Genomic DNA, 26,659 nt, shown 5'->3' with positions numbered 1-26,659 from the left:
GCAGAACAGAGGGTGTCGTGCTAATGACTCTGTTTACTTACATTACAATCACACTTATTCAATACATGGTTAATGACTAAGCACACAGTAAATCTATTAAACCCAAGGACACAAGGTACCAAGAGGTGTTCTACTTCATTGCTACTTTGGAGCCTTATGTACTTGGTATCAGTGTGACTGGATAGCTCCTCCAAAATCTCCAAAACAGAACAAGGTTTAACTATAAAAATTGTATTTACTCTAACTTTTAGTCTAGGCAAGCTACTGTTCCATCGCAACAGAACTTGAAGTCTCGTATCAAAATGTATTGTGGAGATTATGTGAGTATAATTATTTGTTCTCTGAAATCTTCCAAAATTTTCATTCCTCTTGGGTTGTCATCACACAGGTTGGGGTCCATTTTCCTTCACTGGTAGAAATTAATCTTAGGTGAAGATAATTTATTTGTGATTTGGGTCTAATTCTGGTGTTACTTATTGTTGTATATATATGAAGTGTCTGAAACAAAGATTGAAATATAAAGAATTATCAGTTCCTATCTCATAATTTTACACCTTCCAAGAAAACACAACTCAAACCTCCTTGTGAGGTCCTGTAGGTGGCTTTTCTATGCTTGCACTTAGCTGCTCAACAAGAAACTAAATTACATCCTATCACCCAACAGTATTAAAGATAAAAATGTGAATTTTTCAGAAGATACCTATTTCTAGCACTATTTGGGGGGGTTACAATTTGACAAGACCATCTGCAGCTGCATAAAGTAATTGAATAGTTTCATCATTTATAAACATTTGGGTTTGTTCATTGCATGAAAAATACTTTAAAGTAAAAAACTGCTACCTCTACAAGAGCCACAACACAAGGAAGAGTTATCAGTGATTGTTCCCAATCAAAAAGCTGTACAATATATTAAATGGCTTCACTAGTGCCGTTTGAGAAAAAAAGTTGATAGAGAAATCGTAAATTTCCATTCCAGAAACTATTTGGGTTACTATTTCATGACAACAAAATATGAAATTTCTCTCTGTACCTGGCATACTGACCATTATGTTCTCTAGGGATTTTCATTCAATTATTATTGGTAAGAATGATGATTTGTTCCTTTCAAAGGCTTTTTCAATGTACATTCCCAACAAACTTACAAACCAATCTGGAACGTTCTAAAGGATAAATATTTTTCCCTTTCTTCTTTTGATAGAAAGTATAATTGGCTAATTATTCTAATTTTGCCAGTAAAGTATTTCTTCTGATAAAATTATATTGCATATATTTGCTTTTCTAAAGGGATTGCTATTGAATCAGGATTAGTAATATGTTTGGTTTTCTGCAATTTTGGATCATGCATCCCTTACTAGACAGTTAAGAACTTAAAGCAGATTTTCTTCTTTGTTTCTTTTTTTTTTTTTTTTTTTTTTTTATTTACACTGATTCTGTAATATATTACTGACAATTTAAGGAACACAGTAAGAATAGTATACCTTAAAAAGGTAGTAGATCAGTTTCAGCTGGAGAAGTCAAGAAATACTATTTTCTTCTACTGATTTATTGTAATCAATTATATTTAAATAATTGACACTGCATCTGCATATAATGTCTGATATTAATGATAGTACCTTATAAAATAACTTACAGAAGAAATTCTTTAAAATCATTACAATTGGCAATTATATTTATAATAATAATGCAGTATTTTGATAGCATTATAAAAAATCTAATAGATAAGACAATCTTTAACTGTGGCACATGTTTACAACACTATGTAGGCTTAATATAATGTAACCATTATGTATTAGTCAGCCTAATGAACTACTTGAGCAGAGAGGACACAAGTTTCTAATTCTGATATACTGCATTACATCAAAATATCCCAGAATAAATGGTTTTAATACAATCTCTTTATTCCCTCTTCTTCTAAACATAAAAAGGCACACTAATAAACCCTTTGTCTTTTCATCCTCACAGACAAGAGAGCAGAGAAGCAACCATAGACAATGGGGAGCATATCAGTCCCAGGAATGACAGGAAAACCTGATTACAGGCTTTGAAAAGTATTGGGATAGATTCTCAGGTTAGGTAATTCTTTTACTATTTGTTCCAATTCCCATGTGTTATGGACTGGAAAGGGTGAGAAATTAGCTATTTTTATGAACTAGATCACTGGATCCTAGGAACAGACTTCCCTGCTCTGGCATCCAGACAGAATGGGGACATGTAAGGCAGAGCTGCATGTAAACATTCTCCCCTGGATGCTGCTGGTATTTCAAGATAAAGTTGGTCATGGAGCAGTGGCAGTTTTCTCTGAAGAGACTCAGCAACAAAACAGCATAAAAATCACTCCAGCAAATTTCAATCAAGAAAACAGGGCTTATGCAGGACTGAGTAGTGAGACTGTCGCATTAATTTCTTCTCTACTCTTCTTAAACACAATTCTAGACTGAGAAAAAGTCTTAGAAGTACACTTTGAACTAGGGATATTGTTCAAGAAATCCAAGAACATTGAATATACTGTTAATTCAGAAGCATAAGAAAAATGAAAAAAAAAATCAGAAACATGACTTTCAAAATGTGCTTTGTTCTTTAAAATTATCTTCTTTATATTTTATGCTACCCATATCAGTAATTACATACATTATCTGTAAACAATCAGATAGGATGGAGCCCCTCAAGATCGAGATGCACAAACTGTTAACAGCAGCAGTCCTGCCAGATACAGCAATGCAAGGCATCATCATTATCAGAGATTACATAACCAAAAAATGGTTCCCTATAGTAAGTACCACAGTTAAAACAACCAGAAATTAGACAAGATGACATCTATGACCTCTCTGAAATACATATATAGAGAAAGACTGAAGGCTTTGGAGAAATTATTTTCTGTTTAGAAGCATCCCTTCCACTACTCTATCACATATTATTGAAATTAAATGCAGCACATTCAATAAACTCATAGAAAACCAGAATACTTATGAAATTTTTATTTAATAAAGTTGCACACAAAGGATATTTTTGCAGAAGTATAGCTAGCTTGTAGCACGTGGTTAGCTAATAAAGAAAGAATTTTATTTTAGCAGACATTCGCCATGGGAAATATTCAGACTAAGGAGTCTGACTTCAATTGTTTCTTATCAGCAGAATGACTTACTGAACAAATATTATTAGAAGGTTGTTCGTACTTCAGCATGCTTTTTCCATCACAAGACTGAATTGCCCGAAGTTTACACATCATAATTTGATAAGAGCAGCCTCACCTTTTACTGATACTTTTGTTGAACTTCTTATGACTTTGGTCAGAAAAAGCTGTTACTTTCTTGCTCTTTCACAGAAGGAAGGTAAATTCCAAGTATCATTTTCCAGAACAACTATAAATTTCCAATCTCTTTCATTATTTTGATTCATTCCACCAACACCACACAAACCTGTTCTGTCTGCTCAGCTTATTTGGGAATCGGTTCCTTACAGAAGAGCTAAAATAACATGTGCAAACACAAAGAGATATGTATAAAGTGCCCACCTGGGCCACCTCTGTAGAGACAGAGGTAGTTTTGAATATGAGGATATCCTGTGATCAGAAAGAGAAATAAATATCCTAATGTCAAAAATCACTGAATCACCTCTGAAGGTTTACTTGCCTTATCTTTAACTGCTTTGACACTTTGTGAGAAAAAAAAAAGGCAAAATATTTTTGATTATTTTTCCTTCTGAAAAAGATATTCCCTTCACTATGATGCTGCAGAGGAAAGACAGTATGAAAACCAGTTTGCTTAACCCAGCCCACAAAAAGGCAAAATTTCTCTTGGAAATTACTTTCCTCTGATGCTTTTTGAAGGCATTTTCTTTGTAATGCAGAGAAGTCTGTCATGCTGAATCCTAAGCTCACAATGAGAGCTCCAGCAAAATTATGAGGATGTTGTGAAGGATGCTAGAATCCAGATATCAAAATTAAGTTGTGCAATTCTTCACATCCTTTCAGTGACTATACCAGACATTTCCCTTGTTTTCTTCATAAAATTTGGCTCTACTTGTGCTTATCTGTCAATCCAACTAGGAGTAACTTTGAACTTTACAATGAATTTGTATCATATTGGTAGAGGAATGAAACCTATTCTGAAGTTTTGTGAAAACACTGTTCAGTAGAGGTGAGGGAACCAAATTCTATTTCTAGTTAAAAAAATACAGCAGTGGAAACTCAACAGCAATTTATTCCACTGGCCTAGCATTAGCTAAATAACACATCCAAACTCTGGACTCAGTCACAGGACAAACCATATTTTACTTAGCCAGTGGTTGTCCCAGAAAGGACCCCATGGCTTGGAATGTAGATGGAACAATTAGAGAGGAAATTAACTGTAAGTAAATAGAAAAAAACAGAGACAAAGGGATCAGGAAAAAAAACCCAACCAATTATTTTTATCTGCAGTGTTCATAGAACAAGTTGACATCCAGAGCATAATGCAAGTTTCTTTATCACTCAATCCCACATTACTGAGATTAATGGGCGTTTCATAATGTTTACTAAATTTAAAAATTTTATTGGAGAAATTCCTGTTAATTTCTTTATTTGAAAAACATTATAGACGTATTAGATTGAACAGAGAGTTGATAGGGCATCTACCCAAGCCTTTGCTCATTAAGGGCAGGAATCAAAAGCTCCCTGAAATCAATAAAAATACTTCCCCTTATGCTATCTGTGAAATTATGATAAAGTTCTCATAATAAGAATGTAAAGCAGCCCAAAAATTGTCCCTGCTCTTCTCAACTTGCAAAAGGATTTCTGTCACTTTGTCACAATTTGTTTTACTTGTGTGGATGGGTTGGAGATCTTTGTATTTAGAGAAATTGTATTCAGTGAACATCAACTCAAACTCTTCTTCTGACATCACCAAGACAACCACAATGCAATTTTCACTTCTGAAGACTTAAGTTTGCCATGAAGAGCAATTTTTGCTCATCCCTGTAGTGAATTATCTTAAAGCATGCAGAAGAAGATCATGAGACCATACTGGAAATTTTCTTATGCTTTCCAGAGCTTAGAGAAGCAAAAGATGTTGCATAAGTAAAACAGACATGGCCATAGACTCAAAACTGGTCATCCTGATGTCAGAGCCCAGTACTCTCTCACTAGGTTCTTCCATACATTTCACCCATAGAGGCTGTAATGTATAATACCAAGTTAAGTGATTTTATGCAGGCTTTTCTAGCAGAGTAATACAAAATGTACTGAAAACATAACACAGATGTGATACAGGTGAGACCTGCATTACTGCCTTTCATTATATGCTCTCTGCTGCAGCACTGGGCATCACAGGGAAGGAATTTATGGGTTAAAGTCAGCCCAAGACATTTGCTTTTTTCCAAATTATGTTGTTACCTTTTTAGTATTTATACTCTGTGTTGGGCTTAGACAGGTATCCACTCCACTCATGCTGATCTGGCAAAGTCAGGAAGACATTCACACTCTTTTAGTGAAGTCAAGTGTAAACATTTATAGCATCAGTTCATCCTCTCAAATGTTGATAGCTGCACTCAGTCTTGCTTTGTGTTGAGCTAAAATAAGCTTTCTTTGCAACAGCTGTGGTCAGCCACATCCTGCATTTTCCCCTAAACTCCGTGGGCACACTGCTCCTGCTCAGCTCCACTAAGCATTCTTCTGTTAGAGGGGTCAGTGACAGCTGACCTCAGTAGAAATGAATGAAGTGAGACAGCAGTACATGTAACTACACTCAGGTGTTCAATCAATCCTAAAAATGCCCTGCTTCAAAATGGGGTGATAGAAATTCTCTAACCAAAAATAACAGAAAGGAACAATCTATTCGTATGTAGTTGCCTGTTCTCTGATCAAATTTCAATCTGTTGTAATTTCATTCAGTTACTAAATCTCTACTGCTTTGCTCCCTCAGTTTGTGCAGCAATGAACATTGCTGGTAGCTAGATATTTCTTAGGCACATTTAGGCAGGGCAATATATATGTATATAAGTATATAATGTATAATTTTGGAGGAAACGTGATTTTACACCTTGGGCCCTAGGTTCTCAAAGCAGAACCCCAGCTTTCCTACTATAATGTTTTCTTATATATTTCCTCAATTTCTTGAGGTATTTCCAGCAAAAAACATTGTAAGATGCTTCTAAAGTATGACAAGATTGTGACAAATCTTTGCAAAACAAAATTCCTGCCCCAACATTCAAAATTAATCTCTCAGTACAGGAGATTATTGTAAGTCTTGCTCAACAACTTAAAACCATATCACCTTTCCGTCTCCTCAGATAAGTATATCAAAAGGCATTAGAGTGGACATTTACTCAGAAAAATAAACCTCTTGCATTTTTGCATTACTTTAGAAGCAAGGTTCCCTTATCACCTGCTTTATAGCATCTTGCCACAGGACAGAAGTGCTGCTGTCCCAAATGCGGGCTCACTACCTGGTGCACAAACACCAATTCACACACCGAGGTGAAGTATTTCTATTTTTCAATCATAGTTTGCACAAGGTAATGAGCTATACACTAACCCACAACAGACCAGCTGCCTGATCATCAGAACTTTGCAGAGTTAAGACATTTCAACAAAGAAAGACAGAACATTCTACAAATGCTACAAATATACAAATAGCATAACTTTTTTTGTTAATTAGTAGTCAAACCCCTACTTGCTAGCTATCCCTTTTGCCTCTCATGGTAATTAGTCCACGAGGACCGTTCTTACCTCCATTTGAGTCTGGGTCTGCATTGGGTAGGCAGTCAATGTGTTCATGGTCATGAACTCCCACTGCCCAAATTACCTTTCCTCCAGTTACTGCTCAGTTCTGCTGACCTCACTCCTGGTGTCTCCCATCCTGATGCTCCATTCATCTTCGGATTATCTTCCCTTTTTCCTTAAAACAAAAGATTACCCAAGCATGCAAGATTAACAATGATATTGCTTAATCATTACTGTTCAGCTCTAGGATTAACAACTAAAACAAAAGAAATTTTCTAGTTTGGTTTAAGTCCTGAGGTGCTAAGATCTTGAGGGGCTTCATATCAGTGCTGCCTGCCATCACAGTGCTAAAGATCCATCATCTGATAGTTCTGTGGATTGTCTGCACAGCACTTACTTCAGAGGGGTACAAATAGCACTGTTCATCCTAGCATCAATCCCTGGCACCACTGAACTGTCTACAGTAAATTTCCTTGGGTTTGTCTTCCATGGCAAATATTGCATAGCACTCCCATTCAGACACCAAATTATCAGAGTTCAGTTCTATCAGAGTCTCAACGCTATCAGAGTTCAGACCTGCCAGAGCCCCTATTTCAAAAATTCAATGAAAACAAGTGGAGTCAGTTAAATAAGTAATAAAATAAGTAATAAACATCTTAACATTTTGAAATTAAGTGTATAAATAAAGGATGCTTCTGTGGGCTAGTCAAAGACAGAAACTATGAAAGAGCTTGCAGAAAAAACTGAGACAGGTTGTGATGGGATAAATCTTCCTAAAGGCACCCTGTGTAAAAACTGTAAAGTAGCAAAGTACTTTCTTCCAGGTATGAGACATTGCACCAACTCTGAGCTATGCCAGCAGTAAGACACCACGAGTTATACAAAAATTCCTTCCAAGAACCCTGATAGCATGTATGATGTAAATCCTGGGTCTCAGTTCAGAGAACGGATACACATCAGCAGAAGGCTGAATTGCAGAGAAACCCCTCTGAAAATCAAAACATGAGGTACAATGAAAAGCCTTATGAAAAATGTGTTCTGTGAGATGGAAGTTAAGTATAAAGTGTACACTATAAGAAAACTGTAATCAAACTTATTTTATTCACTTTCACTCAAAAAGAAGTTATATTATACTGTTTCTTCTAAAATTTTTTATCTGAACCTTCATCTTTAATCTGGCTCTACTCAAAAGCATCATGTTTTATATCCTGGATAAGAGATAGGCATCTACTGGATAAGGTTTAATCTACTGATGGTGAGCCCCAAATAATAAGACAGTGAATACTTTATCAAAGAGCTGTTCAACAACTCTGCTGAACCAAGGGAGAATACAGTACATTCAAAAATCCATTAGTTTGCTGGAATCACAAATGCTGTGCTGCCTTTTTTGGTCAAAAATCTACAAGTCTGAAAATCTGTATATTCAAAACTGTTTTTTCTATGATCAGTTCATCCAATATATTTTTTTCAATTATGAATTCATGCAAAGTCCTTTTCTTCTTTGACTGTTTCATGAATAAAGACACATATTCAGAAATTACTAATACTTATCTCGACTGAGAGGTGATATATGCTTTGAAAAACATTTTTACTAATATTTTACTTCAAATACTATGCAGGAATCCACCCTTACACCATTCACTACATTAATCACTTATGTCTGATTTTAGTGCAACTATCATAAACACAGAAAAGATCAGTGATTTAGCTCTTCATTTTGTGACACCACAAACTTGGATGTGTGATAGGAAATACTTTGAGATAACTAATTTTTACGGGAACTGAGCCTGTACAAAGCTGATGCAGAGATGAAGGGTCATCACCAGTACTGTAAATTAGATTCAAATAAATGGATACATACTACATTTTCTTTCTCCTAACCTCCACCCCTTCCGACCAGCAAGGACTGTTATAAACTCTCAGTTTCTGAAGCTAATATCTGTGGATCCCTATTCTACATATACATTAAGTGCCAAGTGAGGCCCACAGTACACAGACAATTCTCACATGAAAAAGAAGATGGAATGGACTCATCTTAAGGATGAGTCTGCAATTCATTTTATATACAACAACATTTATCAATCAAAAAAAAATTAGCTTAAGTGTCACTGTGTCCTCTATGGCCAATATTTACCTCTCTATTTCCAAAACACTATTTTTCTCAGCATTTTCCCAATTGGTTTATGAGTAAAAAGACCCTATATACTTTATGTTCAGCTGTGAAAGTTGGACCTTGTATTTAAATGATTAAAAAACTACAGAAGGATGTCAGTCTACCAGTAAGTACCTTTTTTGTACAGGCATGCTCGTCTATTAGTACTTTTTAAAGTAACTCCTCCAAAAATGTGAAATTTCTGACTATGCACTTTTTCTCACTTAGCCATGGACAATTTGTTCCTATCTTTGCTTGGTGAGTTCAAAATAATGATCAAATGTATCAAGAAATGGTATCTTCCTTCTCAGTTAAAATACACAATTCTTGTTTGGTGCTTTTTAATTCCTCTGCTTAGACTTCAAGCCAGGCCACAGTGATTAGTGGCCAGGCACAAAACTTGTGTGTATGTCATCATGTGTGAAGGCAAAATGTACAAAAGACTTTCAAGCATATGTAAAGCAAGCAAGCAAACAAACAAATTAGCATAATCCATATAAGTCCTGATTCTTTGAAGTATTTTTAAAGACACCCCATTATATTTATAAAATACATTCTATTTTTCTTTGAAATGTAAATATGGAGTTAATGGTGTCATTTTAATCAGATATAGTGAGTCGAGGAATCATCACAAAAGAGAACCTTTATATCTGATATGTCAGGTAAAGCAGATAGAATTCTCAGGTGAATTAAAGAGGTTAACCAGGAGACAGAGCTAAGTATCTGTCAACCTCAGTTACTTTCTTCTGTTTTATTGGTCTGTGATTCTATTAAAACTAGTTCTGTTTATTATTCACAATTTCTTAGAAAGAATAAGAAAAAATACATGATATAAAGTATCACTGAGAATGAGCTGACAATAATTTAATCAGTGACAAGGCAACCACAAAAATTATGTTGCCTTCTACATGGCAATCCCAAAACTATCTCACACTTGGCAGTAACATCACCGCTTTAATAAATCACCAGGTTTGTAAGCAACAAACCAGGATCTGATCCATCATTTTCTGATTAGTCCTTTCAAATTAGAAATACCATAAGCAATAAATACTGAAGACTGTCAGGGATACCATGGATTAACTTTGATATATAAAATAGTATTTTTTAAAAAGGTTGTCAGAGGGATGTACATTTTAATGTAAATCCTCACCATTTTTTTTCCTATCAAGCCAAACTCATACTGGGGGCAACTTCCTCCAATATGGTCTGTCTTCTCACGGTTAACTGCACGTTTAAGTTCTGTTTCATAAATCAAAAACTATACATCCTGCTCCCAATGAAGCAAAGAAAATTTAATTTTATGATTGTTGGTTTGCAACAGAATTATGTGTATCATGGTAAAAATGTTAAACGTCTAAATTAAAGTCTGCTTTTTCCTTTTGTAGACACAAGGAACAATTCTTCCCGCTCCAAATTTTAACCCTGTAATGGATGCCCAGTTGCTAGGAGGAGCCCTACAGGGAATTAGTGAGTATCTTGACTGATTCTAACAGCTATTTCCTCTTTTTCAGAAAGTTCTCATAAAGCATCAGGCAAAATACAAACTTATAAAATTGTCACCACCTATCTCCAGATTCTTCAAGGAATCACAATAAGACTCACTGATGATGTCCAAATAAACCATTTGCATTTATAGGAACTAAGTTGATCAGGATTAATCTAAAATTCTTACCAACACTTACAATAATAAACACTTCACTGAGAAAACAGGAAAAACAGAATTCTGTGTTACATCACTAGAATGAGGGCCCAGAAATGAAAGTATTTTAGTTGTAAATGGAAGAGTTAAGAGCTACCAAGGTCTGCTAAGTCTCTTAAACAGTCATAAGAAATAAAACAAATGGAGTATAAAGTTTAAATAATTCATTATCTTTGCAATTTTTGCTTTCAGTGTTTGTTCCAAAAAACTTTTGTTCATAAAAGCATTTTTCTAAGTTCAGATTTTTGTATTTTCCTATTGAACCTCGATTGTATTGCTGAGGGTAAAAATATTGATCTATTTTTGTCCATCTGAAATGTTTTCCTCACTTTAAAACTGTTTTCTGTATCAGAGCTTTTATACCCCCTGGGCTTTTCACAAGACTGTGCAGCACCAAATCTTCCATTTTGTTTTCAATTACTTTAATGAAAATGTGAGGACTCTCAGATTTAATATCAAATGAACCACAATAAGCATTATTCATCAAGGGGAATCTGAAGTATCTTTATGACCAAATTGGCTACAGATGAAAAGTTCTAAACATCTTCCTACACTTCAAACAGTACTTTTAAAGTAATGTTGCTAACATGAAAATATAGAGATGATATTTTTCATTTAATACTCTAAATACAAGTACATTAACCTTAAATTTAATCTTCCTATCAAAGTACATGGAACAAAGTAGTAATTTAAAGGACAGTTGACAAAATTAACAGTTCAGCTTTCAGAGGAGGTAAAGTCACCATATCCTTTACAGGCACTGACACTCTGACCCTCAATCCTGCACATGGAATTCATTCTTACAAGGATGTTCCGTCATCTGGTACCAGTGATAATACACAAGTGAATAAAATTCTATATTTATGTTTTATAATATTTCCCATATCTGGATCCTTCTCAGTTTTTACTACTATAGAGACTATGAAAGCTGTAAAGATTCCTAGTGATAACTATTTTCTGAAGAGTAAAAAGAAATCGTTATGTACAGTATTCCAACCCTTAGGATGCAAAAACTATTTTAAAAATCAAAAATAATTTTCTGAATATGCTAATAATATAATTTTCATTAGCAATAATACTGATTTATTATAGAAGTTTACTTGTATGTTCTACCTATCAAGCAAATCATCATAACCTTCAATAAAATGCCCTTTGGAAATGGAGTAAAATACTACATTCTAAAACTTCATAACTTACTTTATACAGTTCCTCTAAAATTGTAACTTAGAGTTTTTCAACAAATAGTCCAACAGCAATTTGTCATCCCCATAAAAGAGATCCCTAATTCTTAAATGACAATTTAATCAGTATCAACACAACACACAACTTCCAAGGCTAAGCTATAAATCCTGCTACTGGGCCTAGTTCTGAATACATGAAAGCCCCTATCTGTTTTATTGATGCTTTCAAATCCATTGAGCTTGTGAGAGCTGATGATGCATCTGGTAATAATAGACTGCTTCATTTTCTGATGGTACTACAGCAGCAAGTCCAAGATCCACAAGCACAGTAAATATAAGTGATGTTGGTAAATATTAGTGAGATATTAGTCTCTTGATAATTTTTTTCAAAAAATTAGTATAATGTTCTTAAACAAAACACAAACAATCACAAATGTAAGTAATTAACACCAGTGTGTTAATTTAGAGCCTGTGTCTTTTCCTTTTCAGGTTGTGAAAAAGATGTGTTGATTGAAATCTTAACTCAGCGTTGCAACTCCCAGAGGCTCATGATTGCCGAGGCGTACAGAGACATGTACGGCAGGGTACGACAGAAACACTTTGTACTTTCATTACCTCTTTCTCTCCTGTCTCCTGTATAACTGTCCGCCCTTCTCTCAGGTCAGTCACTGGAACCACAAGCCTGACAGTCAGCTGGCTGGACACAACAGGTTGGCACACAACTTTGCTCGTTTGGCTATTGATACTTCTGATGGTATCATGCTGTGATTTCTACAGCAGAAGTATTATCTGCCATACCCAGAGTTAGGAAAAGTTCCTTCTTCTACAGTCTGTTCTCTACTGATCAACCTAAAATTCCTGAACAGACTTATTTCTTCCTTTATGTGCTTAATGGGGGTTCTGAATTACATTCTTCAAGTTTTTGGAATAAATAATAAAATAGTATTGTAACCAAAGAAAAACACCATACAAAGAACTACAGGCTTTTTTTCTTACTCACATAATGATTAACGTTCACATCTCAAGTACTGACATTCTCACACATCATTCCACATAACCCCATCTATACACTAAGTACAATATTCTTCTGAGCTGCTTAATGTTAAAGTTATGAATCTTTGAAAGGTGTTTAAAAAATTCTAAGACATAAAAAGTTGCTTTTTAAAAAGAATGCATTTTATCTGTACTTACTCTATATAACAATGTAATTTTTGTTATCCGAGCTGTTAAACATACACAAAGATAGATATTCTATTTCCACATCTACTGTTGCTAACCAACTATGGGAAAGTGGCAATGCCTGCCTTTTCCTTAGCTGCTACAGCTATATAACGACAAAAATAATACTAGTAACACCTTTTGCAAAATTCCTGTGAAAGTCATGAAAAGCACAGTGTGATACTAGATACTACTTGATTATATTGACTAGACATGCCCTTCCCCTGAAAGAGGCCAGATAAACACTTATAACAAAATCCAGTTTTCTTCATTTCCTGAAGCCTGTAAAACTAAGGGCTCACCAGAAAATTCCTTGAAGGCCAGCGTCTGCTTGCCATTGAATTGGTCAGCAAGAGTAAGAACAATGAGTTTGCACAAATGCTACCACAGAGCCATCTCTCTTAATAAGGGTTAACTAGAAATGGTTCATTCAAAAACTCCACATTATGTGGTGTTTTTACACCATCAGTTCATCAAACAGCAGAACAGTGTATTTTTTTCTTTGGGTAGAGAAAAAGTTATCTAGAGACAACCTTTGTGCCAACTCTATACCGAAATACCTCAAAACTGCTGACCCCTGAATAAACTCAAACACCCATTTACTGCCTTAGATCTGGAGGAAAAAGAGCTCAATTTAATCAGTGCAGTGGGTTCATTTTGTGTTGTTACTCATCTCCAGGAGATCGATGAATTTATTTGGACTGTTAGAAAAAATGAAACACACAATAATTGTGATATTTTAGATGTAGCCTTGAATGAGTAAGTATATTTTATAGAGATGATAAAAGAACAATAACTAAATCACAGCTGTCCACTTTCCAAAGACTGTGACCTAAATTATTAAACCTGTTTTTTACATTATGAGGTATTTACTAGGTTACCATCACACAAATCTATCAAGTTCAGTGTTTATCCATGCAATATTCCTCACTGAGTTTTAATGTTATTTACAGAAAACTAAAGTATGTCAAGCTACCCCAAGGTGCCTGTGACATGAAGCATCCAAGCCCATTCTTTCTTAGTGCTCATTTATCTCCTTCATCACTGCACAGTCCTTCTCTACTCCATCCATAGCAGCTTACTAGTTTGTTTTAACCTTTTCTCTACAGTGTATCAATTAGACCTATCACTTTAACAAGGGAAATATTTAAAAGCTTTGTATCATGTTTTTATCTTTAATTTCTGCTCTCTGATGCATGAACATGATCTAGAGATAATATAGCATCATAATAAAGAATTGGCAAACATACTTTGCAGATATTTCATATTCACAGAGAACAATTATTGACTTGCTCACTACTAATCTAATTTGCTTTTCTCTTCAAATCAAAATAAAAATATAAACAAATCAGTAAGTCCCTATGAAAACATATCATATTTAAATTCATACCTCTTTTAGCCATATGAGTCAACATGAAGTGCTATAAAGCCAGTGGTCACAGACCTAAAGACCTAAAAGCAAGAAAAAAGCCAAAGAAAACCTCAGATGTCATTTTAAGAATCTCAGCCTCTAAAGCTATGAATAATAATAGCAAGAAAACTGTTTTCATATTCCAGCAATAGGCCGCAGAATATTATAAAAATCATGGAACATACTCCAATACACCTACAATTTTAATTCAAATTATTTCATTAAGCACTGGGTATACTTCACAGTGCAAGATTCATCATGATACTCTTGACATTTTCTGAAAAAACCCCAGCAAGAATGTGACCTATCTTGCCTTGAATTGCTCCAGTTTGTGCTTAGAAAGGCAATTTAGCACACTTCCCTGGCCATAATTTGTCCCACTGGTTATTCTGCATTGAGCAAATGCAGTATTTGGCAACCCCAGTTTATGACTGGTAAACACTACAGGACAGAGAAGAGATGTGGCAAGGCAACAGCAGTTTTAACCTCAGGATCAATTTATGGTAAACCTGTTGGTCCAATCTTTTTCCCTCTTGATTTCACTTCAATCTGATCAATATGGTAGCTACTACGCCCATTCATTAGACATATGTAAACTCGGACACATTAGAAGGAGAGAAATATATATATATATATATATATATATATATATATATATATATTAAAAAAAGACCTGTACTAGCTGCATGACTCACACATACAGAGAAGTTTCTTGATTCCTTCTTACAATTAGCCTTCAAGATTTTTTTTTATAGCAAAGATGATTAGGAAATTAAAATAATGACAACTTAGAGTTGTCATTTTTTATTTCCAAAACTTTCTTCAGCTCTGACTGCAGGAGTAGTTTTTAAGTAGTATCCATTTGTATTATTAATCCATTTTCCCACAGGCATGTTGTCAGAAGTAAAATGTCCTAGTGTACTAATTTCTACTCCATTTGTGATTTAGTGGTTGTCAAATGAATGTAAAGTGCATTCACTGAAGACTGTGTATGTTTCTTCATCATACATTTAATTTTTAATATGCCTATGTCATCCTTCATTGTTAGTACAGCTATTAAATTATTATATTCAGAAATGTATCAAAAATCCAAGTACAGTCCTGAAAAAAATACACCTCTAGAAACATAGTTTATATAATGTTTCTGGCATGTCTTTCAATTCAGATATAGACTAGAAGATATTTTACAGGTGTATAGTGCTGCACAAAAAATACTACAAAAAAAAAAAAAAAAAAAAAAAAAAAGGACTGCGCAAGTATCCTCAATCAGAAACAGGAGACATCAATAGTAAGAAAACAAGTTTTTGGCATTTGCAGCATTTTGGAGGATGCTAGTAGGAATGGCGAGAATGGGGAGGAAACTCTGATCCATTACTCAGCTATCTGGCAAGAAAGAACAGAGAAATATGAGGAGGAAAACGGGGATTCCATGTTACTAATCCAGCATCTATCATAAGTAGTGAATTCAGTTTGAATGCAAAATATAACTGAATTGAAGCGCATAACCTTCCAGCTATCCAAAGCTGATATTTTTATATACTAGGAGCAATACAGACGACTTTTCTTCACATGACAGCACCAAAAAAATCAAAAGAAACCACATGTGTTTTATGATATTCATCTTCCAAAGGTGCTTACCTCTCTCAGATTTGCACTGGGAATATGCTAAGGGAAGCTGCAGATGCTCTGCTGTGATATTCAGTTTTCCAAGTCTTTAAGTAATAGTTGCACTTAAACATCTGCATTTTCTTTTCTGTTCCTACAAACCAAAAACCAACAGTCCATTGTGGCCTACTGGCTTATGCACATATTTTTATCTTGCTCATACTAGTAGAACAAGCATGTATATTTAAAAGAATATTTTTTACTTAATCTTAGCTAGAATTAATCTTTGACAGTTCATCCTTACATTTCTTTACAGAGAAAGCTACTAATAATTTTTAAGCTGTGCTAATGTGTGGAGAAAGATAATCCTGTCTGTGCATTTTCTTTTTCTTTTCAAGGATCTGATAACAGACCTAAAAGAGAATCTCTCTCATCACTTTAAAGAAGTTATGGTTGGCTTGATGTATCCACCAGCCTCCTACGATGCCCATGAACTTTGGCATGCCTTGAAGGTAATCTTCTAATTAGAGTACTGAACATACATTAATTTTTTTACATTTCATTGGTTGATAATTTACTGAAAGTTTCTTCACTGGAGTAGTGTACTATCACATAGTCCACTAGTCATCAGAAATACAGTGCTATTTCAAGTTTATTCATTGGTATCCTAAAACCAGCTTAAATAATATCCTTGTCATGGAACAAATACAACCTATTTAACATCCATGGCAAACTCAGAAAATGAATAAATATTTATACAGGGGAAATGTGCTGTTTTCACAAGCATTTATGTATGTTACAAATCAAATTTATTTCCACAGCCAGTGCCATGCACTAAGGCTCCATCTCTCTAAAGACCAATATTTCTTTGGTAGAACATATCTTTGCATCAACACTTACAATGGTAAGTGCTGGTAACTCCACTGAAACAGAACTGATTGTCCATTTTGAAGAAAATATTTCCTTTTCTTCCCTGGATCTGAGACTGTGATCCTAACACAACTGAAATTTTGAAACAAACAAAAATATTTTTTAAAATATCAGTTCATTAAAGGGTGAAATTCATTCCCACATGGCATTGTAGAGACCAAAAGCACAACTTAATTCATAGAGGACTTCAATATATGCTTTGAAACCAGGTTGACTATTGAAAATAATTATTCTCAGGAAATTCCAGAATTACCAACCCCTAAAGGACAGGAAGGCATATCAGAGTTCAACACTATTTTCCTTTTCTTTCCGTGAATATTTGCTGCTGTCTGCTGTCTCGAGCACGACACATACTACGTGACTTTGGGCAAGATGATTTATCTTGCCAATTTTGAGAATTCTGCCCCCTCCAAAACAAGAGTTAATAGTTTTATCTTGTTTTTCAGACACTTAAATCAATTTTTAGAACTACTGATATGTCTTTATAATAATTGGCATTAAAAGGATTGTGAAACATCATTGCTAACAAAGGAACCAATGTCTTTCCTTAACATTATTGACAAAACTGCCAAAGTTGTTTTTCCTAAATGTGGATCAAACCTGAACTTTATTACAGTATTCTATCTTGACCTGGATTCTTATGGCCAAGGTAGAAAAACAGCCCATGTGTATCTATGGGCTCTAATGTTCTCCCTTTATCCCAAATGCAGAATACTCATTAACACTATCCATGTGCATATGTGGCAGCATATGTACCACATCTTATGTCAACTGAAGTTTATAAAATTCATTCAAACCCTGTGGAAAAATACAGTGATTTGCAGCACTGCACATACTCCACAATGCTTTCCTTTAATACCAAGTTCTATGGTAGGTATTGCAGACTGTAACATTCTTATACAAATTTTAAAAATAAAATTTTTAAAAAATTTAAAAATGAACAAACAGAACAAAACAAGACACAGAAGAAGATAAGTTAGATGACCAATATAATACCTATGCTCATGTCTACTTCAGATTTCCTGAACACTTGCTAGAGAAATATGTTCAACCTTTGCATCTGATTTATTTCAGCAAGCAATTATTCTTATTAAAGCTCATATTATTCTCATTATGTTTCTGTCAACAGTAGTTCTGCTTCATTTCCCACTTGCTAATGTATATGCTGAAATTCAGATCTAATATATTTGGAATATAGGGGTTTACAATTAAAGTAATTTAAACAGTTGATTATGCAAAAGTACACTCTGCAGAAACTACTATTATTTTGTTATTTCTGATAAGAACAGTATTGCTTTCTTCTAAAAATTAGGGTCTCTACTACACAACATCTTTTCATATTCACTTCTTTCCATACAGGGAATAGACACAGAAGAAAAATGTCTAATTGACATATTAGCCTCAAGATCAAATATGGAGATCTTCCAAATGAAAGAAGCATACCTAATGCGTAAGCTTTTTTACCAAGTAGCAGCTGTACTGTGTGTATTCTCTTGGTATTAGTACACATGAAGGAACAGAGCTACAAAAATTATTCCTCAGTAAAGACTGGTTCCCTTTCCACATCCTCTCCCATAAGTACATACAAAAGGCTGAAGCAATGTGGTGGGGGGGCAGGCCAGAGGGGACAGTGGCTGAGGGCCCCCAGCAGGGCCAGACAGATGTGCCAGCCCTGCAGTTAGGTCCTTGTAGAACCTGCCCAGGTTACACTGGAATAGAATAAGCCTATTTATCCTTTATTTGATAATCTTCATTTGTACTATTCACAGCATGTTCATTTGTGATTTATATTATATGGTTTTGGTTTAACCTAGAATATAATACTGATCTTCAACAAGATATCGATTCTGAGACTTCAGGTCACTTCAGAGATACACTCATGAACCTTGCACAGGTACTGTAGAAACAAGAACCACAACTTAAATTTCTAAAAGATTCATAATGACTTTTGATAGTATCTGATAAGTTTCACATTTTTAAGGAGACTGTGATTAAAGGTAGTTCAATAAGGCTGCACTTTTAAATAAGAGACAGGATAGAAGCTGATAAGGAAGAGAAACTGAATTTCTTCATCTAGTCTGACTTAAGACTTTGGATATCAGATGGAAGCAAAGGTAAACAGATTATTTTATAAAGTCCCATTGGTATTCAGCTGCTGAACCTTTGCTCCATCTGTTTCATCTCAAAAGGAGTCTACATGCACGTACAGATGTGACTTGTCATTTTTAAAAGCATGTGTTTTCTCCACTATCAGAATATATCATAAACCAGCCAAACATTATGTGAGAATAGAAATACATGCACATCACACTAAGAAATAAAGAACTAAAGAGTTTGCTGCTTAAAATACAATGCTCTTTGTGCTATTGCATATGCTAGCACAGAGGCAAAGAAAATACCACTTTTACATACCAACTTCTGCGGTTTTACCTGTCTGTAGTTTATACAACAATGCGGTCATCCTGGTCATTCTCACTGTAGTCACTGTGCTCATTATCTTTAAAATCTTTTGTAAACCAGAGTAACAAATAATGAAGGACTGCCACGGGATAACGGCATAAATAAAGTGTATCTGTACTTCTATATATGCGCATGTCTGGGCAAAAACTTCTTACACAAATTTGAAATAACTGTAGGCTTCACTGAAGTAAAAAAGACAGAAGTTTCAAAAGTTATAAATAGGAAATAGTTTTTTTGTCATGCTGGATGTTTTTTCCCTAATAATCAAAATCCTTCCTTGCTTAAAAATGAAGAGTTAGAGATTAAGCAACCTCACTTCTCGTAATTATTAAAACCACTGGACATCCTTCACTCATCAAATGAATCAGATTTAAAATAATATCAGATTATATATTACTAGGCCTCATTTTTTTTAACCCTGGTTTTGATAAAGAGGACTAAAATCAGCAATTTCATGGCTAACAAAATTTGCTATTTCACTCAAGATAAGGAAGAGTTGCAGGAAATTTTAACTTGACTCAGTTATACTGTATACTTCTGAAGATTGTTAGTCAAATCACCCATGCTTGCATATCATCTTATATTAAAACTAAGTTATTATTTCATTAAAACATACTCTTTCTAGTTCTATAACCATGCAACATTTCCACTGCCTCCTTTAATGCTTTTTTGCAGAAAACCTCTGCATTGGTTTCTATTAAATCAGACTACTGAGAGAAATAAACATGCTCCACATATGCAGAGCAAACTATTCAATTGCCATAGTATTGTATTTATGGTTTTCATGTCCAGCCAGAGGCAAATTAGAAGGTATAGGTTAAGGTCCTTCCTTAAGAAATTAACGTAACTAAAAGAGTTTCATATTCAGGCTTCTTTTTGGGGGTATTGATTGAAGAACAATAATTTTTTAGAATTTAAAATATAACTATACAAATGTTACTGGAGAAAGTGGGCATTTGACTCATGTAGAGTATTATTAAAGTTCTTCTATTGTTCACTGCCCTGTCTTTATTCCCTTGTTTTCTTGTGTATGTAATTTCATGCAGTCATTCCATCATAATTCACTTCAAATAATTTATCTTACTACTAGAAATTTCTGTGTGAAATTCTCACCATTTGATTAACATGTACATTAACATTTTTAACAAAAAAACCCTACAAATCAGGCATTCTACAACCTGATAGCTAATACCTATTTTAATCCTCCCCTTCACATATAACATGACTAAATTTTAAACTAAATCGCTTCATATTATTAAGGCAGTAATTACATGAGCTTCAGATTCTTAAGAGTTCTGCAAACAAGGTTGATTTGTATCCTTAAAAGATTACTATGGTTTTAAAAGCAATTCCAAAAGTAGTGTGCTCTTCTCTTTTTTCTGACTATATAACTCAAATAATAGTGTGTTCACTAAAGAATTTAGCTTGGTTTGTGTAACTGAAAAGCTATTAAATGTATGGGAAAATTAGAAGTATTCTTTCGGGGTTTCTGTATCAAAGTTGCCAAACAATTTCCTAGTCTTGGATCTTAAGTTTAGACAATGATTACAAGCAAGCAAAATCTCCATTATTTGATGAGCTTGCTCCTATGGTTTGTGCAGGAAGAAAAATACATTAAGAAAAGATTCTTCTGGTAATATGTGTATTGATAAGAACTAATCAGTGAATGGCAAATTTTACTCCTATCCTTGTTTTCCCCTTAGAGTTATATATTAAACAATATCCATATTTCTGAAAATGGTGGTGGGATTGTGGTGGTCAGGTAAAAGCTTATTTTAAATAGGACTAAAAATGGGAAAGGTTTACGCACTTCCCTCACTTTTTCTTCTCACAAGACTGTCTGTCATTCCAGAATTCCTCTTATTGAAGAAAATTAAGACAAAATGTGACAACTTGAAGATATTTCCCATATTTGCAAATTCAACCATGCAATATACTGATCCAACCTAAAAGCCTATATACGTGATCTCAAGAAATTCGACATAGCTTCATATACAAAGAACTTTATATTCCTATAGTGATTTAGCATTTAACTTTTGAAGAATATGTATCTCTTTTTTTCCCTCAGGGAACAAGGATGGAAGGATATGCCGACCCTTCTACAGCTGCTCAGGACGCAATGGTAAATATGCTCAGATGTGAAGTTCCCAAACATTAAAAAAAACCACAGAAAACAAACGTTGAAAAGTGATTTAGGACTTACTTAAAATATTTTGCTTATTTTGCTTTTTTCCCCCTCCCCTTTTTTTGATATATTAGATTCTATGGGAAGCATGTCAGCAGAAAACAGGCGAACACAAAAACATGCTGCAAATGATTCTCTGCAACAGGAGTCACCAGCAGTTGTGGATGGGTAATCCAGCAGTTCAACTGTTCCAACACAGAGTGGAAAGGAAAAATGTGACTCATTAGGAAAGCAATGCTTTGCACACCAAAACAGTCAGCGTGCAGCAGGACATAAGCCTGAAACCTAAGTGTGAACTCTTGAAGCTCTCAGACTTCCACTGATGTTAATGGGAATTTGGAGTTAATGCAAAACTGAACTTTGCCCAATGACTACTGACAGCTGTAGACAGAACAGACAGGCATCAGGATGCCTGATAACCCAAAGAATGCATAACCAAAGAAAGGCAAATGTTACAGCTGCACTGAGTCTACACATGATACAACAGGATGAGGGAGATTTTTCTTAACTATTTTATTCATTTTTCCTAAGCAACTCTTACAAGGGAAAACACCTAGGGAGAGCTGGATGCAGAATTTTCAAGAAATGTTTGCATGTGAAAACACATTGCTGTGTTGAAGCTTTTCCCCAGAAGTTTCATAGAAGTTTTTGACGGGAGCACTTCAGTGTTTACATCTGCTCTCCAGTAATGAACATAAACACAGAAACACAAGGGCTAATTTTATTTAAAAGAGAAAATCAGACATAGCTATAGATTAAAGGAAATTTATGTGAGCTCATCCAAATCTTCCATTGTAGAAAATAAACCTATTCTATCTGGTGACAAGTTTGAGTTTCTGCCCTGCAGCAGAAAAACAGTCTGTCTGCTGACAAGTTTATCACTGTGCAGCCAGCTGGATTTTTTACGTCAACTTCCAACAGTAGCTTAGAACTACTTTGCTATCATGGATCAACAAATCCATTCAACTCATGATGGCAGGACTAACACACCTGGCTCTGTGTTCTGCTCTCTTCCTGAGATGTGAGGGCCCTGCCTGCACTGTAGTCCTCCATAAGCTTTGTAGTCAGCAGAAAAAGAATTTTCCTCCTTCCCTAATGGAGAAAACACACCCTGGATATTTGTGTGTCTGGATACCTGCATCTCACAGTGAGTGTGCACATCATGCAAGTCCTGGCTCCTTGCCATAATCCATGAACCTGGGCAATTTCAGCCAAGCCAAGCAAGGAAGTTCTCTCACCAGCAGGACATTCTTGCGAGTGTCATAAAGAGATGTTGCTAGATATGTCAGACACATTCATTTTATACTGTAGGCTGAAGAACCCAGGGGGAGAACGTCCTAGAACTCAGGTTTCAGGCCACTCATTTAGGTTGTCTGACCTGGGCAATATAAACAGAATTAAACACTGAGAATAATAAGGGAAAAAAATAAACTCAGTATTTATACTACTGGGAAGAAGTAAAAAAAATGAAGGGGAAAAAAAAATTAAAAAAAGGCAAGTTGATCATTACTAATGAACTAGAATAAAACAAGATTTTTTTTCCCCCATCTCCCCCAAGTTTTCCAGGAGTTCCAAAATATCTCTGGGCAAGACATAGTAGATGCCATCAATGAATGTTACGATGGATACTTTCAAGAATTGCTGGTTGCAATAGGTAACGTAAAGATACAATTTTCACTAACAGAAATCTCTTAGTAAATTCTAGTGTATTATCTCTTGCGCATCAAGAATATTAATTTTCTGATATTTTATCCACTTTAATGTCCTATATCGTGCAATTAATTTTTCAGAGATAATTAGAAAAGAATATTTCAACTACTTTCCCGCATTTGTGTAAATCTAAAAAATGTATCTGTGCATCACTAACTTCTGACTGAGCAGAACTAGTATCTACTTTATTTGATAATAAATTTTGTGTGATCAATGATAACAGCATTTCCAACTGATTTTACACATCATAAATAACCAGCTAAATTTTCAGGACTTTGGTGGTATATAAATAAGTTTCAAGCTTTATGTATATTTGTCTTTCATTTACAGAGTAAAGATAAAAATATTTCAACTAATAGGACATGTGAGTGTATTTGCTGATATTTAATAGGCCCTTTGACGCAAAAGCAATCACTCACCACTGAACTTTCGAAAATTATGAATATAGTTGCATTAGTGAATATTGGTAGTTTAACCTGAGGCATAGTCAGCACTACCCAGCTTTATATTCCAAGGAGCACAAAGTCTAAAGAAAGCATTTTATAATAATCTGCTTACCTGTTGCAATTCTTCCCTCTTAGTTCTCTGCATTCGTGACAAGCCTTCCTACTTTGCTTACAGGCTTCATAATGCAATTCATGTAAGTAGCCATTCTACTTCACATGTCATAAAAAGAAAATTCCCCATTTTTTTTGCTTCTTTGTTTGTTTCATTATTCTGAAAGTAGTACTTAAAAATCAATCTCTTCAATCTCTAAGGTGTGATTGTGTGTTTTAAAAGTGTTGGTACCCACATAAATCTCAAAGCAGTAGTGCCTAAGCAACAAAGCAGTAAAAGTGCCTAAGAAGTAAAAGTAAAAGGTTAAGTATTTAGATAACTTAAAAATTATCTGTGTGCTAACTGCCGATTTTTTTAACTGAATACTTTTTTTCTATGCACAGTAACTCCCCCTGCTGCGCAGAACTCAATGTGCATTATTTTTACTATGAATTTCTTTGTCTCTAGAGATTTAATAAGTATGGCTAAAACCTAAGTAATAAATTAATGTTATTAAGACAAATATAAAGACAAATTGTCATATTTCTATGCAGGACTTCATGCAGATTATTTTATTTTTTGTCTAAAGTGCTAACTTCTTTTGACTTTTTATTGCCACTAGATGTCCCCATTCTTCACACAATTACATTATGAAAATTTACTTAGCATCAGTTAAAATAACACGTATCTAAACACAAGCTGTGTAAATTCTACAGCTATGGTTAAAAACTTCACAGAATTCACAGGAAGCAGCAGTTTTTGTGAAATAGATTCCTGGCCCCATTATAGTTTGAATGTACTCCACAACAAGTTACAACTGCTACTCACAAACTGAATTCCTAAGAATACTGACAAAACTTCATCACATTGTCCTTTTTGAAAAGTTTCAGTGCATAGATAAATCACTGGCATAGGGGAACCCCCTGTTATTCAGTTACATGAATTCTATTATTTGAGTACAGGAAAACTCTGTAGGATAAATCCCTTAGACTCCTTTAACATCTAGAGTACTTTTGTGGGTATACTTTTCATATGCTATACACTTATATACCCTATATGAGTATATCTGATCTATTAAACATTTATATGAGCACACACAGATGGGCAAACACATATTGTCCAGCTATCAAGTTTCCTCTCTTTTTTTTTTTTTTTTTTCATTTTAGGACTTTGGGTTTCACAATAAAACAGTCATTAGGATTCTCATCGCCAGGAGTGAGATAGACTTGATGAACATACGCCAGCGATACAAAGAGAGATATGGGAAATCACTCTTCCATGACATTAAAGTAAGTTTTTACAAACTTCTGGACTGCTATCACACAGACTGCACCACTCTGTTTTAACCATTTGGTTTAAAACAAAACAAACAAAAAAGCAAGGTGTAAAAACAACCGCACATTTTCAGCGCCTCAATTCGATTTGAGTAAATGAACAATTCACTCTCTACTTACTCTCTGTGATTTTATCCCTCCCCAAATGCAAGATGTGTATATAAATAAGGCATGACAGTGCGAGCTGAACAAGAGTTTGTATGAATAGTCCCTAATTGATAACACTAATTGATAACACCTTATCTCATGTTGATCTGTAAGGCTAGGCTGGTATCACTTCTGTACAACACTGGAGTAAGTATCTGGTTTTATCCTTGTCCTTAAGTAGTACCTTCACAAACTCTCTTCCTCTTGTATTCCTGGTCCATTTCTTAAAACTTTGAAGCTGTTTAATTGCACAAAAAATTACTCTTGCTAAGACACTACCTTCTTTATGTCGCTATAATCTAACTGCAAGATGTGCAGCAACTTGACAAAATTACTCATGAAGTTTTGGTATTGAACTTGAGAATTAATAAACAGATTTAATTCAGCCTTTCAAAGATAGATTGTTTCTAGGTGGCCAAGCAAGCAAAGGCCATGGCAAGTGAAATTTAAAAAACCACAGCCTAGAATCCTTATGAAAATAGTGTAATGTTTTACAAAACCTTACACTAGTCCAGTCCTTGTCACACCAAGGAAAGAAAAATTCAGAAAACATACAGTCACAGAAATGTTTTTTTTCCTTGCAGCATTTTGCTTCAGGGCATTACGAGAGTGCTTTACTTGCTATCTGTGCTGGTGATACAGAAGATTATTAAGAAGATGAACTCTGAAGGCTGTGCAAACCTATTTTAAATAGAAATTGAAGCTATATTAAATGCACTAACTGTAAGAGATCCCTATTTTACATAATAGAACAGCAAAAACTGTCCTGTATACTTGTTAATATTAAATCTTTCTTGAGACAGGAAAAAATCTTGGCAGGAATGGGGGTTTTCCCTAGTTCTGATTAATATTTCTGGTTTTATAATTAATCTAAATTAATGGAGCAAGTGGTAAAATTATTCCTTGTAAGCACTTGTTTATCATTTAGTGTCACAACATCCCAAATATTTATCAACAGCCTCTGGAAGAGAAAAATATATTTTGCTTTATTTACTTTTAGCAAGAAGATTGCTTCCTTTAAGGATTTTTTCTTCTCTTTCTCATATTTAATGCTCTTGAACATTATCGTTTTAGTTACTACTAGACTAAGAATCTGCCCCTATCCATTATCAGTCACTCACCAGAGTGCTTTTGTATTCTTTTACTTAGTTAACTTACTTAACAGCCTTTTCCCTAGTCTCCTTGAAACAAAAGTAAAAATTAGAATCAAGTACTCCATCCAATCCAGCGCTGGGAAACCTGGAAGATCAAGCCTTACTCAGATAAAAATGGAATTCAGAGTTTAATCTTCTGAAACTTCTCTGCTTAAAGCTATCTCACTTTAACCATTAATTGAATAATGACGTTCAAAGCACGGAGACATATCCAGGATGCCCTAGGTGGCACAGTTCAA

The 26,659-nt window shown here is 34.6% G+C and overlaps 1 protein-coding gene across 1 annotated transcript; it reads left to right on the top strand.

Annotated features, from left to right (window-relative positions):
* Nucleotides 1-302: 302 nt before the first annotated feature.
* On the top strand, nucleotides 303-26,228 carry ANXA10 (annexin A10). Its single transcript, XM_066316831.1, has 12 exons — nucleotides 303-320; nucleotides 10,235-10,316; nucleotides 12,219-12,313; nucleotides 16,362-16,475; nucleotides 18,253-18,343; nucleotides 18,708-18,787; nucleotides 21,422-21,475; nucleotides 21,613-21,706; nucleotides 23,097-23,192; nucleotides 23,830-23,888; nucleotides 24,952-25,074; nucleotides 25,851-26,228. The coding sequence occupies exons 1-12, from the start codon at nucleotides 303-305 to the stop codon at nucleotides 25,917-25,919; spliced, it is 975 nt and encodes a 324-aa protein (XP_066172928.1). The 3' UTR covers nucleotides 25,920-26,228.
* Nucleotides 26,229-26,659: the final 431 nt, after the last annotated feature.

Source organism: Sylvia atricapilla, chromosome 4 (genome assembly GCF_009819655.1).
Source record: "Sylvia atricapilla isolate bSylAtr1 chromosome 4, bSylAtr1.pri, whole genome shotgun sequence".
NCBI classification, from domain to species: domain Eukaryota; kingdom Metazoa; phylum Chordata; class Aves; order Passeriformes; family Sylviidae; genus Sylvia; species Sylvia atricapilla.
Note: the sequence above shows the minus strand (reverse complement) of the source record. Positions and strands in the feature narration are given on the sequence as shown.

Coding starts and splice junctions, on each gene's coding strand:
- ANXA10 (XM_066316831.1), top strand. Junction 18,344..18,707: donor GAAAGAAGCATACCTAATGC/GTAAGCTTTTTT, acceptor GGTTTAACCTAG/AATATAATACTGATCTTCAA. Junction 23,193..23,829: donor AGAATTGCTGGTTGCAATAG/GTAACGTAAAGA, acceptor CTTCCCTCTTAG/TTCTCTGCATTCGTGACAAG.